This window comes from Trachypithecus francoisi, unplaced genomic scaffold (assembly GCF_009764315.1).
Source record: "Trachypithecus francoisi isolate TF-2019V2 unplaced genomic scaffold, Tfra_2.0 Lachesis_group11, whole genome shotgun sequence".
Taxonomy (NCBI): Eukaryota; Metazoa; Chordata; class Mammalia; order Primates; family Cercopithecidae; genus Trachypithecus; species Trachypithecus francoisi.
The window spans coordinates 94,555,621-94,572,070 of NW_022681456.1; the positions used below are offsets into that span (position 1 = coordinate 94,555,621).

The following is a 16,450-nucleotide window of genomic DNA, read 5'->3' on the forward strand; positions in this document are numbered from 1 at the left end:
TTATTTTATGCTTCTAATCAGAAAACACTTGAAGTGACTGTGCTTATTTTTTGTATATATCATTTACTCTAAAGTCTTATATTTTGTTTCAGTACTCAAGAGCAGACAAATTTACTTACAAAACATTTTTAAGAGAACTTGAAAATAGAATGTTTCATATCCATCAGATTTTGTCCTGGGATCCGGGCAACTATACGTATTATAGAAAATTAAATTTAAATATTCCATAAGTTCTCAAGAAAAAACTTTAGTTGCACTTTCTTATCGTGGAATGTTCCATATACAAATTAATATACAAAGTTTCCCATGAGATGGATAACAGACCTATATGTGAAAAGCAAAACACTATCACAAAGTTTAAAAATTCATAAACATGCTTTTAAAAATGTTATTATTCCATTTAAATACAGTATTCTTTTTTTGTGTTTGTCTTTGGTAAAAAAAATTTGCAAATACATACAAAGTAACAATGAAAGAGAGAACACTGGAACAAAGAGCTCTATTATATGTTTTTTTTTTGTTGTTAATTACGTAGCAAGTTAAAGCATGGGTTCCTTTAAAATACAGAAAATCTTTCATGTTTAAGAATTTGATCACCCTGAATATAAATAAATTTAAAGGTTTCATATAGTAAAATGCCATAAGTTCTGAGAATATTAAATAGACTAGTTGTCCTATCACAGGGAATTGTCTGAAATAATGAATAGTGGTCAGGGCCAAAGAATTTACCAAAAGTACTTTTCCTAAAGCAGAAATGACCTCAAATTATTACACAGGTATTTGGCCCTGATACTCCTACTGTGGTAAGCTATGTAAACAATTTAAGTATAATTTGGAAGCCTAGGGTGGCAGATATTTTTATCCGTCATAACTAAAGCTCTTTTCTCCTTCAGCAACTGAAAAGTGTTAGATATTTGTCCTCATAGTCTTGGTAGGAGCTGTGGAATTCTATAATTCTGGAAAAAAAAAAACCGCTTCTATCTGAATGATGTACGATCTGCAGCATCACAAATTTAGGGAAAAGATGAATATAAGCATTAGGATGAAGCAGATTAGAAAACAAGTAGCTAATGGTATGAATAAAAAAATAAAAATATCACTTGAAGGACTGAACACTGTATTTACACTAATTATACAAAATTCAGGGTATCCACACTCAAAGATAGAGTTGAAAAACAACTCTATCATGTCTAGGAAAGACACAGAAACTCTCCTCATATCCTAGATATGAGGACTTTGACAGTATGTCATGTTTTTTCATTAGTACTTTTAATGGAGTTTTCTTTTGGATTGAGTGAAGTTGTGTAAGATGCACTGTCTGCAACAGCAACAAAGAGAATTAACATACCAACAAAGGACTTTATTAGTGCAAATTCATTTGAATATTTGCAAGCATATATGATAGTGCATTTCAAAGCAATCTAAGAGGCAATACATTACATGGGAAACTGTCTTAATATTTTCATTCTACCTTGCAGATTTCTGGAAAAATCAACAAGCAATAGTCCTGTCTTAAGCACAGAATTTAAAATAAAGTTTACCTTCATTACAGACAAGAAAACAAAAAATTATCGGCCTTATAAATTTTAGTATGAGTACTTAAATTAGGTACTTCACAGATTTATCTTCATTAATTAATGCACAAAAGTAACTGGTATTTATAAGAAATATAACATTGTGTTTTAAATAGTTCTTTAAAATATACTTTTACTGGTAAGTATTTTTACATATATTTAAATTAAAAATATAACATTCCTTCATATACACATGAGCTATTTCAAAAAATGTGAGTACCCTTTTCATGTGAACATTTTTAAATAAATATTTACAAGAGAATAATTTTCCTATCCGAAGACAATTCCTGTTTCTCTCTTATTCAATAGATGTTCCTCTCATTTTTTCAGCTAATTCTTTTCTCACTTCAATGTGTTTTTCTAAATTTTGCACTTCATGTGGAAGATTGATGTCCCAAACAGTCAAGCAAGATTGTATCTCTAGAAAAAGAAAAAAATGAAATCATGTTTCAAAGATCCACCATAAAACATTCTTATTTTATTTCAGTTTGGCTTATGTATTTTTAGTTGACTTAGATAAATGTATATATATACACAGCTATAACTAATGCACTAAATAATTATTTATAAAAAACTGTACTTGGACAATTTTTATAATACATTATAGAAACTACTAAATTTCAAGAAGAGTGTGGACATTTGATAAATTAACATTTCATAATCGAAAAGAAATAAAGCTTTTCAAACACTGTTCAAAATTAAACATTATGTAAATATAGGTAAGTTGTAAAAAATATTCACATTAAGGTTGAGCTAGTGATTGACACCTCTACTTCATCTGAAAATATAAATATTTAACACTTCATATCACTTGTAATTTTGAAAATTTACACCTAAGTTCTTTATACTATAAACTACCAATTAAAATTCCTGATTATACCATATGTAATATTTTCTACAAATTTATAAAACACATAATATGTTACCGTCATTCATGTCATTGCACTGTTTGGAATACAGTATCCTTTTAAATGTTACCTTTCTGCTGTTGTGTACCTTCAGTACTTTTCCGGTTATAGCCCAATACCAGCATGACATTTTTAAGGCTCCCTTTACAAAAACAAAATATGGAAGTTTTCCGTTAAAAATATATATTAAGCTGGTCTGAAAAAAAGTAAAGTTGTTCATAGTCTAAGACACAAATACCTTGGAACTGAATTCACAGTTCTATTTTCTAGGCGACCCTTAAATTATATTGAATAAAGACCAGCATTAAAAAAAAGTAACAAAATCTGTGATCCACTCCTTGCTGCAAGTCTTAATTATGTGAGTCTGAGAAAACAGCTTAACCTTTCTATAAAATAGGCTTAGTATTTATACATTACCCTCCCCAAAGTTACAATGTTAAATGAGGTAATGTGTGTGAAAAGTTATTTGGATACGGTAAGGTACAAATATGAGTATTTAGATGGACACTTAGATGGATGGATATACTGATACTATGTCAAAATATCATATTTTCTTCTCAAATTATTCACTAATTCATTCAACAAATTTGCATCAAAAGTCTTCTATGTAAGTCCTAGGCTAGATCCTGGGAATAAAGGGGTAAACCAAAACACACTAACCCAACCTGCTTGGTGTTTATATTCTAGTGAAGAGACTAGCATTAATGAAAAAAAAAAAAATGACTATGATCACAACTATGCAAGAAAGCTGTTATGGGAACCCAAAGTGGGAACTTTGACCTAATCAGTGTTGGCTTCTCAGAGGTTTTGACACAGGAGCTAACATTTCAAACCGTATGAGTTAACTAAGCATAAAAAAAACTACTTTAACTAAGCAAAGAAATAAACAGCATGTGCAAATCCCTGAGGCAAAATATAGCACAGTAATTAAGAAGAACTGGATGTTCATCTAGACAAGGAAGATCTGGTAGGAATGTGGTAGATGATGGAGGCAGGAGAGGTACAATGAAGCCAGCTCATGCAGCACCTTGTAGGCTATGTTCAAATTGATCTTTGTTTTAAAATCAAACTGTAACCTATTGAAATTCCACTATAACTTCAGTTATAAGCAAGCTATTTGGGTCCCAAAGTACATACAATTCAACTAGAGAATGCAACCACTTTGGTAGAATAAGACTACGGAGACAACTCATTGAGATACCTACTGCTCTGCTTGTGTGGACATGTATCTTAATAGTTCGCAGTCTATGTCCTGAATGGTACTACCTAGGTTTTCTTCTAGGGTTTTTATGGTATTAGGTCTAACATTTAAGTCTCTAATGCATCTTGAATTAATTTTCGTATAAGGAGTAAGGAAAGGATCCAGTTTCAGCTTTCTACTTATGGCTAGACAATTTTCCCAGCACCATTTATTAAATAGGGAATCCTTTCCCCATTTCTTGTTTCTCTCAGGTTTGTCAAAGATCAGATGGCTGTAGATGTGTGGTATTATTTCTGAGGACTCTGTTCTGTTCCATTGGTCTATATCTCTGTTTTGGTACCAGTACCATGCTGTTTTGGTTACTGTAGCCTTGTAGTATAGTTTGAAGTCAGGTAGCATGATGCCTCCAGCTTTGTTCTTTTGACTTAGGATTGTCTTGGCAATGCGGGCTCTTTTTTGGTTCCATATGAACTTTAAAGCAGTTTTTTCCAATTCTGTGAAGAAACTCATTGGTAGCTTGATGGGGATGGCATTGAATCTATAAATAACCTTGCATGGCATGGCAAGGACTTCATGTCTAAAACACCAAAAGCAACAGCAGCAAAAGCCAAAATTGACAAATGGGATCTAATTAAACTAAAGAGCTTCTGCACAGCAAAAGAAACTACCATCAGAGTAAACAGGCAACCTACAGAATGGGAGAAAATTTTTGCAACCTACTCATCTGACAAAGGGCTGATGTCCAGAACCTACAAAGAACTCAAACAAATTTACAAGTAAAAAACAAACAACCCCATCAAAAAGTGGGCAAAGGATATGAACAGACATTTCTCAAAAGAAGACATTCATACAGCCAACAGACACATGAAAAAATGCTCATCATCACTCGCCATCAGAGAAATGCAAATCAAAACCACAATGAGATACCATCTCACACCAGTTAGAACGGCAATCATTAAAAATCAGGAAACAACAGGTGTTGGAGAGGATGTGGAGAAATAGGAACACTTTTACACTGTTGGTGGGATTGTAAACTAGTTCAACCATTATGGAAAACAGTACGGCAATTCCTCAAGGATCTAGAACTAGATGTACCATATGATCCAGCCATCCCACTACTGGGTATATACCCAAAGGATTATACATCATGCTGCTATAAAGACACATGCACACGTATGTTTATTACGACACTATTCACAATAGCAAAGACTTGGAATCAACCCAAATGTCCATCTGTGACAGACTGGATTAAGAAAATGTGGCACATACACACCATGGAATACTATGCAGCCATAAAAAAGGATGAGTTTGCATCCTTTGTAGGGACATGGATGCAGCTGGAAACCATCATTCTTAGCAAACTATCACAAGAACAGAAAACCAAACACCGCATGTTCTCACTCATAGGTGGGAACTGAACAATGAGATCACTTGGACTCAGGAAGGGGAACATCACACACCGGGGCCTATCATGGGGAGGGGGGAGGAGGGAGGGATTGCATTGGGAGTTATACCTGATAAAAATGACGAATTGATGGGTGCTGACGAGTTGATGGGTGCAGCACACCAACATGGCACAAGTACACATATATGACAAACCTGCACGTTATGCACATGTACCCTAGAACTTTAAGTATAATAATAATAATTAAAAAAAATAGTTCGCAGTCATTAAGAGCATCTAATTCTAACTCCTTCTGTGCAACTCTAACGTCTATAAATGAAAAATAGGTGAAGGTGCTAGAGAAACACATGTTCCTCTTTCACACATACTTGTAATGAATCTATTGTCTTCACCATGTTCAAAACATTCATTAATTATTTGCTAAAGTTACATAAATTCTAGTTTTTTTCAGAATTAAACCCCTTAGTGTTGTTTTTGTAAACTTTTGTATATGTGCTATTATTATTTTCTAAATCAAATTATCAAAGGAAGACACAAATATATTTATGCAGAAAATATATTTTATGTGCTATCACAATTTCATCATATTTAAATAGAAAAATAGAAGCAAAAAAAGACAAAGTTTCAGTAAAACATGATTTGTCAATCTTTGTAGGTTGTGTGGTTCAGCATGTATTGCTGCAAGAATAAAGATTTGTTATAGAATGAAAAACCAAATGAGATTCTTTAACAAGCGTGGGAGGCTAGACTATGATTAAAATAAACATTTTCTTTATTTTCTTTGCTCAAAAAGTGAAATATATTCAACACTATGTATTTCCCATTTTTGCCTTAGGTAAAAAGGAAAAAAGCAAGTAAGACCCAAACTGAGTGTTCAGCTGCAGTAATCTGCTTCTCTTATGGGACTGAGAGCATTTACTCCCTCCATTTCTGTAATGACCCTATTCACAGTTTACACCAGTCTTATGTTTCATTGTGTGAACCTCCAAGACCATCCAAATGACACTGGAAAGTGCAGAGAAAAAGTAAATGTAAAATAAAGGCATATTTTATAAGACTTAGAGAATATGAAAAATATCTAAAGGAAAGAAACTTGCCTAGCTGTGCTGTCATCATGACTCTGACCGAATCACAAAAGTTGTAAATTATACGTATAACTCGACGAGTTGAAAGATCCAGGAGTAAAATATGGCCTCCTCCAGTTCCTATCCAAAGAGCAGTGTTCTTCTGAAGGCAGAGAGCTTTCACTCTCCCAGAATAAGACATTTTGTGTTTTGATTCCTTGTTTACTTTTACCATTACCTCCCTAGAACCATAAGGTATACATTAATAATTTTACCACCAGTTAAGAGATAAATGTTATTTATATATGAAAACATAAATAACATTTTAAATTATGAAAACATGACACCACACATTATGCATCATTAAAATTATACAAAGCAAATTTTGCTAAACACAGAATGCCAAAGAGCCATATTTCTTTACTTAAAGTATAAATTATCAAAGACAACAATAGCCCTTCATTTTCAGGAAATTATGAATAAGAGGGATACAATTTTTATAAATACCAAAGCTATCTAATTCAGTAAAAATAGCATGCATGTGCCCAGGATAAAGAAAAAAAAGTTAGATTCAAAAGCTTTACATGAAGTCTCAGTGTTACAAAGGAATATAAAATTATAGTCACTCACATGTAAGAGATATCGATACAAACCACTGGATTTTTTCCCAGAACCAATGAATAGTCTAATTCATGACCAAAATGAAGTGTCCAGAAATAAAATAATCCTAATCGTCTTGGCACTTCAGGAAGTAAGGAACCCTTTATCAAGGAGACCTGTTGGTTCTTCTGAACATAAACTGTGAGCCCTTCTCACAATCCAGAGAAAAACTGTCAGATGAATCTAAGAAAGGAAACTTTGAAGTCTCCTTTTACAGATACAGTGTGTAATCTCAAATGTTCTCGAGAGTATCATAGATCTATAAGGTAAAACCAAAACAAAATAAAAATATAAAGTGGCTAGCAAATAAGCTTGAAAATGGTCCTGTTTCTCAGCACCAGCACAGAAAGAATGTGCTTGCTATGGATTTGTCACCCACGGGCTGCATCAGACTAAGCACTATGCTCTCATTCTGGGGTCTTGATCCCAACTCCTTAGTTAGTGCCTTGCTGAGTCCATTGTGTTTCCCCCATATTCGTCTATTATTTTGTGACTCTTTTTCTTTAGAGCAGATAATCCTGGGGCCCATAATTTAATTATAAATAGTGTATTTGACACTGTGACACAACTACATCAAAGCTAGCAGAGACTCCACTATGCTCATTTTCAATAATATACTATTTTCATTCCAGAGCATTCTTTATAATACCATGAAAAAACTATGCATATTATGCTCCTATTTTTTTATTTTCCCAAGACAAAATGTTCCTGATTTGAAAAGATGGTGCTGAGAAGCATTACAAACTTTTTTCTGCATTTAAAAAAAATTCTCTATTCAGAGGCAGAAAGGAAGACAAATCCTTCCTCTGTGACACATGAAGTGCAAAGATAATTCTTTTGGAAATAAACTTAAAAACCAATGAATTAACCTTAAAAAGTGTACACAGTCTATTAGTTCGCAGAGTTTTTCAGTTTTCTTATCCCACACTTCCACAACAGGGCTATTTTTCTTAGCAATATAGAGAGCAGTGTCTACCACCACTGTTACGATGTTGGAATCACTGAAAGCTGCATAAGAAAACCTACAGAGAAAACAAAACAGAAAGTCATCACTATATGTTTTATTCTTAAAATTTCTACGTGTAATACAACCTTAGTTCTTAATGCATGTAAAAACACTATTTTGAAAACTAAACAAGCTAGACTATTGCAATTATTTCATATTCTTCCCTAACAATTCTGAATTGAATATATAACATGCTTTGGTATTTTACATACTTTTGGTTACTTTATACTAATTTCTCTTGATAATAAAATACAGTTTATGTCCAATGTTTACTCTGGTCTTACTTTTAGTTTCAATTCTATGTGGCTCTTTGTAGAAGTTTATACTATATCTAAATTTCTGAAGGAAATATTATAATATCTGTAACTTTTGAATGTCGTTGCAAAACTTTGTTTCATGAATGCTCAGAAAACTAAGCATTAGCCTTTTATATCTAGAGTTATAAAATATAAAGTGTTGAAAAAAATTTAGTTGCAGTGTCTTCAAATTTTAAAGCAAGGTATATCTTTGCAGTTGAGCCAGTCAAATTATCGGAAACAGAAATCCAAATCATCCAAACATAAACAGAAAGTAAAATATTTGCCATTTTCCCCTTTTAAACATAAAGAAAAATTACAAACACCTAAAATATTTCCCTTTCAACCTAAGGCATCTGACATTATACATATTTCACAAACAGATTGGTTACCATGGGCCACATCAACACGGCAAACTCCTACTTGTCCTTTGAGGATTAACTTAAATGTCAGCTCCTCTGGATTTCTTCCCTGACCTATCAAAATAGACTAACCAGTCCCTTTTCCCCACTGGTGTCACTGTCATATTATAGACCTTATTAAATATAAAATTGTCTTTATTAGGGCATCCCTCACACTAGATTATGAGTGTACTTTCATAAAGATGAGGATGATGTATTTTCTACATAACCCTCGTCCCGTAAAGAGTTGCACAGATAAGCACCTCTGATATACCAAGCAGTCTGTGAAGTGGGGGGATAGAAGGCACTACAGTATGAATGAACAACCAGGAATAAGTAAAAATAGTCAAAATTGCATTTAAATCAGATAGATAACATGAAAATACCATAATGATTCAACAATCATTAGTACATCCTAGAGCAGGAAGATTTTTTTTTTCTCCCCCTTTTCTTTCTATTCTAGAAAAGGAGATAAAAATGTGATGTGTTGTTCGAGAGCCACTACGTTTTAGGTAATGCCTTCCTGGATGTTTGTTGTATTTAATAGAAAATAGTTCCAATTAGGACAAAGTTTTGCAGGGAATTTTCGTATTTTATAAAATACTTTTGTGTGTTATCTTGCTTGATCCTTAATTAAAAAAAAACCATAAAATATGACAAATCTCAATGTTTTTAATTGTAGAAAGAAACATGTACAAACGCTAAATAATTTGCTCAGGGTTCCATGACTACTGACATCATGCTTGCCGACCTAGGACTAAAAACATGTTGCAGATCTAGAACTCCAAAAGTTGTGCAGTCTTCTGGCTTCAAAGGCAGTCATCTTTCATTACCCAATATGCCTCTGAGTCGGTGTGTATTGACGATGATGGGGGTACTGATAACGAGGCAACCTCTGATTTGTGATGTGATGTCTGTTTCATGGGGTAGAGATCAAGGCCACAGGAGATACTTGTTCAGAAGAGAGCAAATATTTCTCTCTAAGTGTTTATGCAACTAGGTCCCAGTCTCTTTTTGGGAGATGAACATCTTTGAGAGCTTGATCTTTATGGATGCTCTCTAGTAAAGCATCTGTGCTCCAAATCTTATATGGAACTTTAGGGAGTTAATTGATATCCATGAGCCCATAAAATGACCTATGAAATAAAAAAATAAACTGGAGGCCCTTTCTTTTTAAAGGTTTTCAGGCTTGTATAATTAGGTTAAAAGTGGAAATCACAGGAAGGGGAAAAAGGATGAAAAACTACCTATCGAGTACTATGCTTACTTGCTGGGTTGTGAGTTGAGTTGTATTCCAAACCTCAGCATCACTCACTATACCTTTGTTAACAAACCTGCGTATGTACCCCGGAGTCTAAAATAAAATTTGAAAAATAAAAATAATAAAATACATTTTACGTTCATTTTTTAAAAAGTGGGTGTTACAGAATGAAAATGAGTTGATCTAAATGTTAACCACATACTAGTAAACAAATATGTAAACACAGAAATAAAAATACTCATTCATGGGAACTTACAATACATTGCAGTCTGCAGTATATCTTAACCTCGAATATACTTTAGAATCACTTGAGAACCTGAAAAAAAAAACAAGTCTGCTCCCCATCCCAGGCTTAACTGATCTGATTTAATTGGTCTGAGGTAGGGCCCAGGTATCATTATTTTCAGCTACCTAGTGGTTTCTAAATGCACAGCCAATGTTGAAAACCAATAGATTTAGTGGTATTAAGAAACTACTTTAAAAAATACAATTATAAAAGTAAAATAGCTATTGTGATGGAAAACAATAGATGCAACGGAAGTGGCATTCAGAGCAAGTGGCACTTGGACTGAAATAGGCAGGGTGCATAATAGTCATCCAGGTAAAGAGAATACTACATTCAAAGGCTGGGGGTGAAAGGTAACAGGTTATCTTAGAGATCTGAGTCAATTTCAGTTTGGGTAAAGCACAGATGACAAGAAGGTTGCAAAATATGAATCTAGACAGCTAAGCAAGCACTGAATTATGAAGGGCCCAGTAGGCTATCTTAAGGAATTTGGACTTCATATAAAGGACAATGGGATGCCACCAAAGGGTTTTAAGCAGGAAAATTGCATCAGATTGATGTACATTTTAAAAAGGTCCCTCTGTCTGCAATACTGAAAATAGGTGGAAGAGAGTATAATCAGAGGATGAGAACTGGATGCTCTTGTTAATGTGGCCACAGATGATGGATGGCAGTCTGGCCTATGGTAGCAGCACTGAGAACAGTGAGAAGTACAAAGATTCGAATAGCAATTAGGAGGGTCAAGTGGATAAAGGGAGCAAAAACAAAGGAGTCAAAGATTACTCCCAAGTGCCAATCTTGGGCAATTAGATGGATATTGGGAAACTAGGATATTCTCTAAGGTAGGGATGTGTGACTCAAAGCTAATAATAAGAATAATAACAATAGCTAATGTTTATTGACAGCTTACCAGGTGCTGGTCATTACGTTAATTAAGTTCCATATATTAATGTTCTTATTTACTCCTCCAAATATCCCTTTGAGATAGAGAATATTACAATCCTCAGGTAAGAGATGACTGAAGATGTGAAAGGTTATTGGCCAAGCTCACAAAACCAATAGATGGCAAAGCAATAGGTGAACTATGGTTTATGCTCTTATCCACAATCCTACACTGCTTATCACTGAGGAATGTGATAAATAAGGACCAACTGCAAAGATTTGATTAAAATACAACTGAAAAAAACAAACTTGAAAGAGGTTTATATTAATATTTTATTTTATTCTTGTTTGAAACTGGTATCACTAACTTGGTTGTTAGTAGACATCTGCATAATTATCAAATCTAGAAACAACTTGAGACAAGCAAGAATACTTGCTGTCTATCTTTCCTACAATCAATACTTAATGGAAATTACTCAAATTGCATATGTAAAGTCCATAAATTTGGCAAAATACAGAGTTGATTGTCTTCCAATTTCATGTCTAATTTGAAACACAGATAATAAAAATTGTTTAAAAATTTAGATTGATAAATACTACTAAGATTACAATGGGTTTACATATTTTATCCCTAAAAGTGATTAGGCTGAGTGACTTTTTAAAAATACCCTTCTGCTTTTTGAAATTTTTAAAATTTTTCATAATGAATGTTTGATTTTATGATAGAAATAAATTATGCACTTTAAAAGATCTTCCTTATGAATTATCAACAGTATTATTAATGATTATAAGGAATAAACATAAAGATAATGACAAATTACTTGTACAGATAAAAAAATAACTTACAGTTGGCTTGTTCTTGTCTCAATGAGTTTCTGAATGGTGAAATCATTAGAAAAGGAGAAAATCTTTGTGCCACATCCTCCCCACATTACATTTCTTTCTGTTGAATTTGTGGATTCACTCAAACACATCAATGGAGTACTGACATTTCCTATATTTAGTATCTTCAAAGGAGCAGCTCCTTCAAGCTTTGCCAAAAAAAAGAAAACACACTCAGCAAATTGAGTATCCACAGAATAAAACACTAAAAATCTGTGCTTTCAAAAAACAACTTTCCATCTTAAATGATTACAGATATTAAAATTAAACCTCAAAAACCTAAAGATTCCATCAGAAAAAACCTCTTAGTTCTGATACATAAGGACAATAAATGATTCATACAGAAATCAGTAGCAAATCTACACAAGAACAAAGTAGCTGAAAAATCAAGAAAGCAATCCCATTTAAAGTAGCTACAAAAAATTAATAAAACATCTAGGAATAAATTTAACCAAGATGATGAACAATCTCTATAAGGAAACCTGAAAAACACGAAAGAAATTGAAGAGGACACAAACACATGGAAAGATATTCATGCTCACAGAGTGGAAGAATTAATATTGTTAAAATGACCATACTACGCAAAGCAATCTACAGACTCAATGAAATTCCCATGAAAGCTCCAAAGATATTTCTCACAGAAATAGAAAAAAATAATTATAAAACCAAAAAAGAGCCAAAATAGCCAAAACAATCCTGAGCAAAAAGAAAAAAGCTGGAGGCATCACACTACCTGACTTGAAAATATATTACAAGGCTAGAGTAACCAAAACAGCACAGTGTTGGCAAAAACACAGATACGCAGACCAATGTAGAGGACCCAGAAATAAACCCACATATTTAGAGCCAACTGATTTTCAACAAAGGCACCAAAAGCAAACATGAGAGAAAGAAAACCACCTTCAAAAAATTGTGCTGGATATCAGTCTGCAGAAGGATGAAACTAGACCCCACTCTCTCACCATTTACAAAAATCAACTCAAGATGGATTAAAGACTTAAATGTAAGACCAGAAGCTATGAAACTGTTAGAAGGAAACAGGGGAAACATTTCAGAACATTGGTCTAGACAAAGAGTTTATGGTTAAGATCCCAAAAGCACAGGCAACAAAAACAAAAATAGACAAATGGGACAATAATAAACTAAAAAGCTTCTGCACAGCAAAGGAAACTATCAACAATATAGAGACGATCTGTTGAATGGGAGGAAATATTTGCAAACTATTCCTCCAGAATACACAAGAAACTCGAAAAAGCAACTCAACAGGAAAAAAAAAAAAAAAAAGAACCCCATTGAAAAGTAGGCAAAGGGTGGGGTGCGGTGGCTCATGCCTGTAATTCCAGCACTTTGAGAAGATGAGGCAGGAGGATTGCTTGAGCCCAGGAGTTTGAGATCAGTCTGGACAACATAGTGGGGTCCCATCTCTACAAAAAATAAAAATAAATAGCCAGGTATGGTGGCACACGCCTGTAGTGCCAGCTACTCATGAAGCTGATGTTAGAGGATCACTTGAGTGCAGAAGGTCAAGGCTGCAGTGAGCTATGATCATGCCACTGTGCTCCAGCCTGGGTGAGAGAACGAGACCCTGTCTTAAAACAAAACAAAAAGTTGGCAAAGGATCCAAATAGACGTTTCCAAAAGAAGACATAGTAATGGCCAATGGATATATGAAAAAAAAAATGCTCAACATTAACTAATCATCAGTAAAAATGCAAATGAAAACCACACCGAGATCTTCTTCACCTAGTTAGAATGGCTATTGTAAAAAAGACAAAAAATAACATGCTGGCAAGGATGTGGAAAAAAAGGAATGCCCATATGCTGTTGGTGGGTATATAAATTACTATAGCCACTACAGAAAACAGAATGGTGATTTCTCCAAAAACCTACAAATAGAACTACCATACAATCCAACAATGTCACTACTGATACTAATCTAAAGGAAAAGGAACCAGTATATCAAAGAGATTCCTATATCCCCATGTTTATTGCAGCACTATTCACAATAGCTAAAAAATGGAATCAACCTAAGTGCCCATGAATGAATGAATGCATAAAGAAAATATGTGTGTTTACATAATGGAATACCATTTGATCATAAAAAGGAAAGAAATCATGTCATATACAGCAACATGGATGGAACTGGAGGTCATTATGTTAAGTGAAATAAGCCAAGCACAGAAAGACAAATATCACGTGTACTCACTCATATGTGGGAGCTAAAAAAGTTGATCTCATGGAGGTAGAGAGTAGAATGATAGTTATCAGAGGCTTGGAAGGATATGGGTGTGTGGGAGAAGGGGAGGATGAAGAGAGGCTGGTTTATGGGTACAAACATAGAGTTAGATAGGAGGAATAAGTTCTAATGTTCAATAGTACAATAAAGTGACTACAGTTAAAAACATTTCAAAATAACCAGAAGAGAAGACTTGAAATGTTCTCAACACATAGAAATAAATGCTCATGGTGATGGATATCCTAAACACCCTGAGTTGATCATTACACATTCTATGCATGTAACAGCATATCACATGTACCCCATAAATATGTACAAATACTATATATAAAAAAATTTAAGTCATATTCAAAATATTATTGTTACATTCAATCTATTCTTTTTCCCCATGTAAAAATTACATAAGAAATAACCTAAGGGTTATTATACTCTACTTCCATGTGTCTCCTCAGATAATAAGCTTTTTGGTAATAGGAGAATGAACGGGTAGGAAGTAGAGTGAATAGATAGAACCAAAGATGAACAGATGGGTAGAGGAATAAATGCTTTAATGACTGAATAAGAATCTGAAGAACACAAAATTAAATGATTTCTTCAATGCTTAAGAAAAAGTTAATGGCAAGTCATATTTAAAACTTAAGTATCTTTTTGTTTTTTTTCCCACAATATATTTATAAGGAATTATCTTATCTGCCTCAGATACAAATCTGTACAAATTGAATTATTTCCATTCCTAACATTATCAATCAGATGTCATTTATCATCTTAGTTCATTCATATAAAATATACAGTCAATCAGCAAGTATTTTCAGAGGATCTACTGTGTGCAAGACTTTATGAAGCAATACAAATATAAGCATAATTTATGATTCTTGCTCTCACAGAGTTTATAATCCCTTAAGAGGGGGGTGAGATATATATAAAACAAAAGACTTAAAATAAATTTAGATGTAGAATGCATTCAACATTTACCTTAACAGTCTTATCTTCAAAAATTGCTAAATTGCCATCAGCGGTTCCAACCAAAAGAAAATTTTTTTGTTTGCTGAAAGGAAAAATGTTGAAATTGTTACAAAAAGAACATGTACATTGACTAAAATGGCCTTAATGTTCTCCTCTGATTTATTAAACTTTAGATAGACTTCTCAACTATAAACTCCTAACCTCCCTTTTCTTAGAGTATTTACTTTAGAAAACTTGCGATTATAAATTCTTTCTCTGCCCCTTTTCCCAGACTCTTTCCAGTTTTATACCCCGGGAATGTCTTTTCCAAGGACTTGGGAGCCATTCCTTTGAAATGTAATTATCAAGAAAGAGGCCTGGTGCGGTGGCTCACACCTGTAATCCCAGCACTTTGGGAGGCCGAGGTGGGCAGATCCCCTGAGGTCAGGAGTTCGAGACCAGTCTGGCTAACATGGTGAAACCCCGTTGTCTACTAAAAATACAAAAAATTAGCTGGGTTTGGTGTTGTATGCCTGTAATCCCAGCTACTCTGGAGGCTGAGGCTAGAGAATCGCTTGAACTCAGGAGGTGGAAGTTGCAGTGAGCCGAGATCATGCATTGCACTCCAACTTGGGCAACAAGAGCAAAAAGGTGGGTGGAAGAAGGAAGGAAGGAAGGAAGGAAGGAAGGAAGAAGGAAGGAAGGAAGGAAGGAAGGAAGACTATTCTCCAGTGTCTGTGGGAGGATAGGAGCCTACCTTCAAGAAGGGACAATTAGCAAGCACAGATGGCCTAATCACATTGACAACTGCTCCCACTTCCCCGCAACACATCCTCAGGTACTTTTCCATTAGCTCACCCCTGCACTTAAAACTCTCCCACCTTTTGTTTCAGTGGAGTTTAGTTCAATCAGATCTCTCTCCCCTGTTGTGATAGGCTTGAATAAAGTCTTCCTGGCCCGATCCCATCCATTGAAATTTTTCTTTGACCATATTCAAATAATTTCAACTCCAAAACTGCCAGTGGAGTTGATATTTCAGGTACCAAAAGCAGGCTTCACATTTTTCTAATACTTTTTTTCCAATACTAACTTAAACCAGAGAAATATATGGGGTATAATCTTAATGCCTCCTGGAAATCATCTTGCCCCAAATATTACAGACACCAACCTACAACTCACACCTGAAATTTTGCTATGTAGATATATTTCTTTGGGACAAGAACCCTGTAACTGATAAGAGCTAAGTCATTTTCACCAATTCAGAATTTATTAATTCATTTATTTAATTTTTTTCTTAATTTGATAGACAATTTGGTATGTTTAAGCCTGGCACACAATCAATGGGCTTATACACACACACATACACACATACACACACACACACACACACACACACACAAAGAATGAATGAATGAGAATTTATCCTTGAAAAGGCCCTACAAAGAT

At 34.1% G+C, this 16,450-nt stretch overlaps 1 protein-coding gene across 1 annotated transcript in view; it reads right to left on the reverse strand.

The window, feature by feature from the left end:
* Positions 1–374: 374 nt before the first annotated feature.
* The window catches only part of LRRK2 (leucine rich repeat kinase 2), a 160,294-nt gene continuing 144,218 nt past the window's right edge, over positions 375–16,450 (reverse strand). The window contains exons 46-51 of the mRNA XM_033222425.1: positions 15,035–15,107; positions 11,791–11,975; positions 7,682–7,834; positions 6,186–6,394; positions 2,553–2,624; positions 375–1,994 (exon numbers count right to left, since the gene is read on the reverse strand). Coding sequence (XP_033078316.1) covers positions 1,873–1,994; positions 2,553–2,624; positions 6,186–6,394; positions 7,682–7,834; positions 11,791–11,975; positions 15,035–15,107 — 814 coding nt within the window. The 3' untranslated portion in view covers positions 375–1,872. The remainder of the gene's footprint in view (positions 1,995–2,552; positions 2,625–6,185; positions 6,395–7,681; positions 7,835–11,790; positions 11,976–15,034; positions 15,108–16,450) is intronic.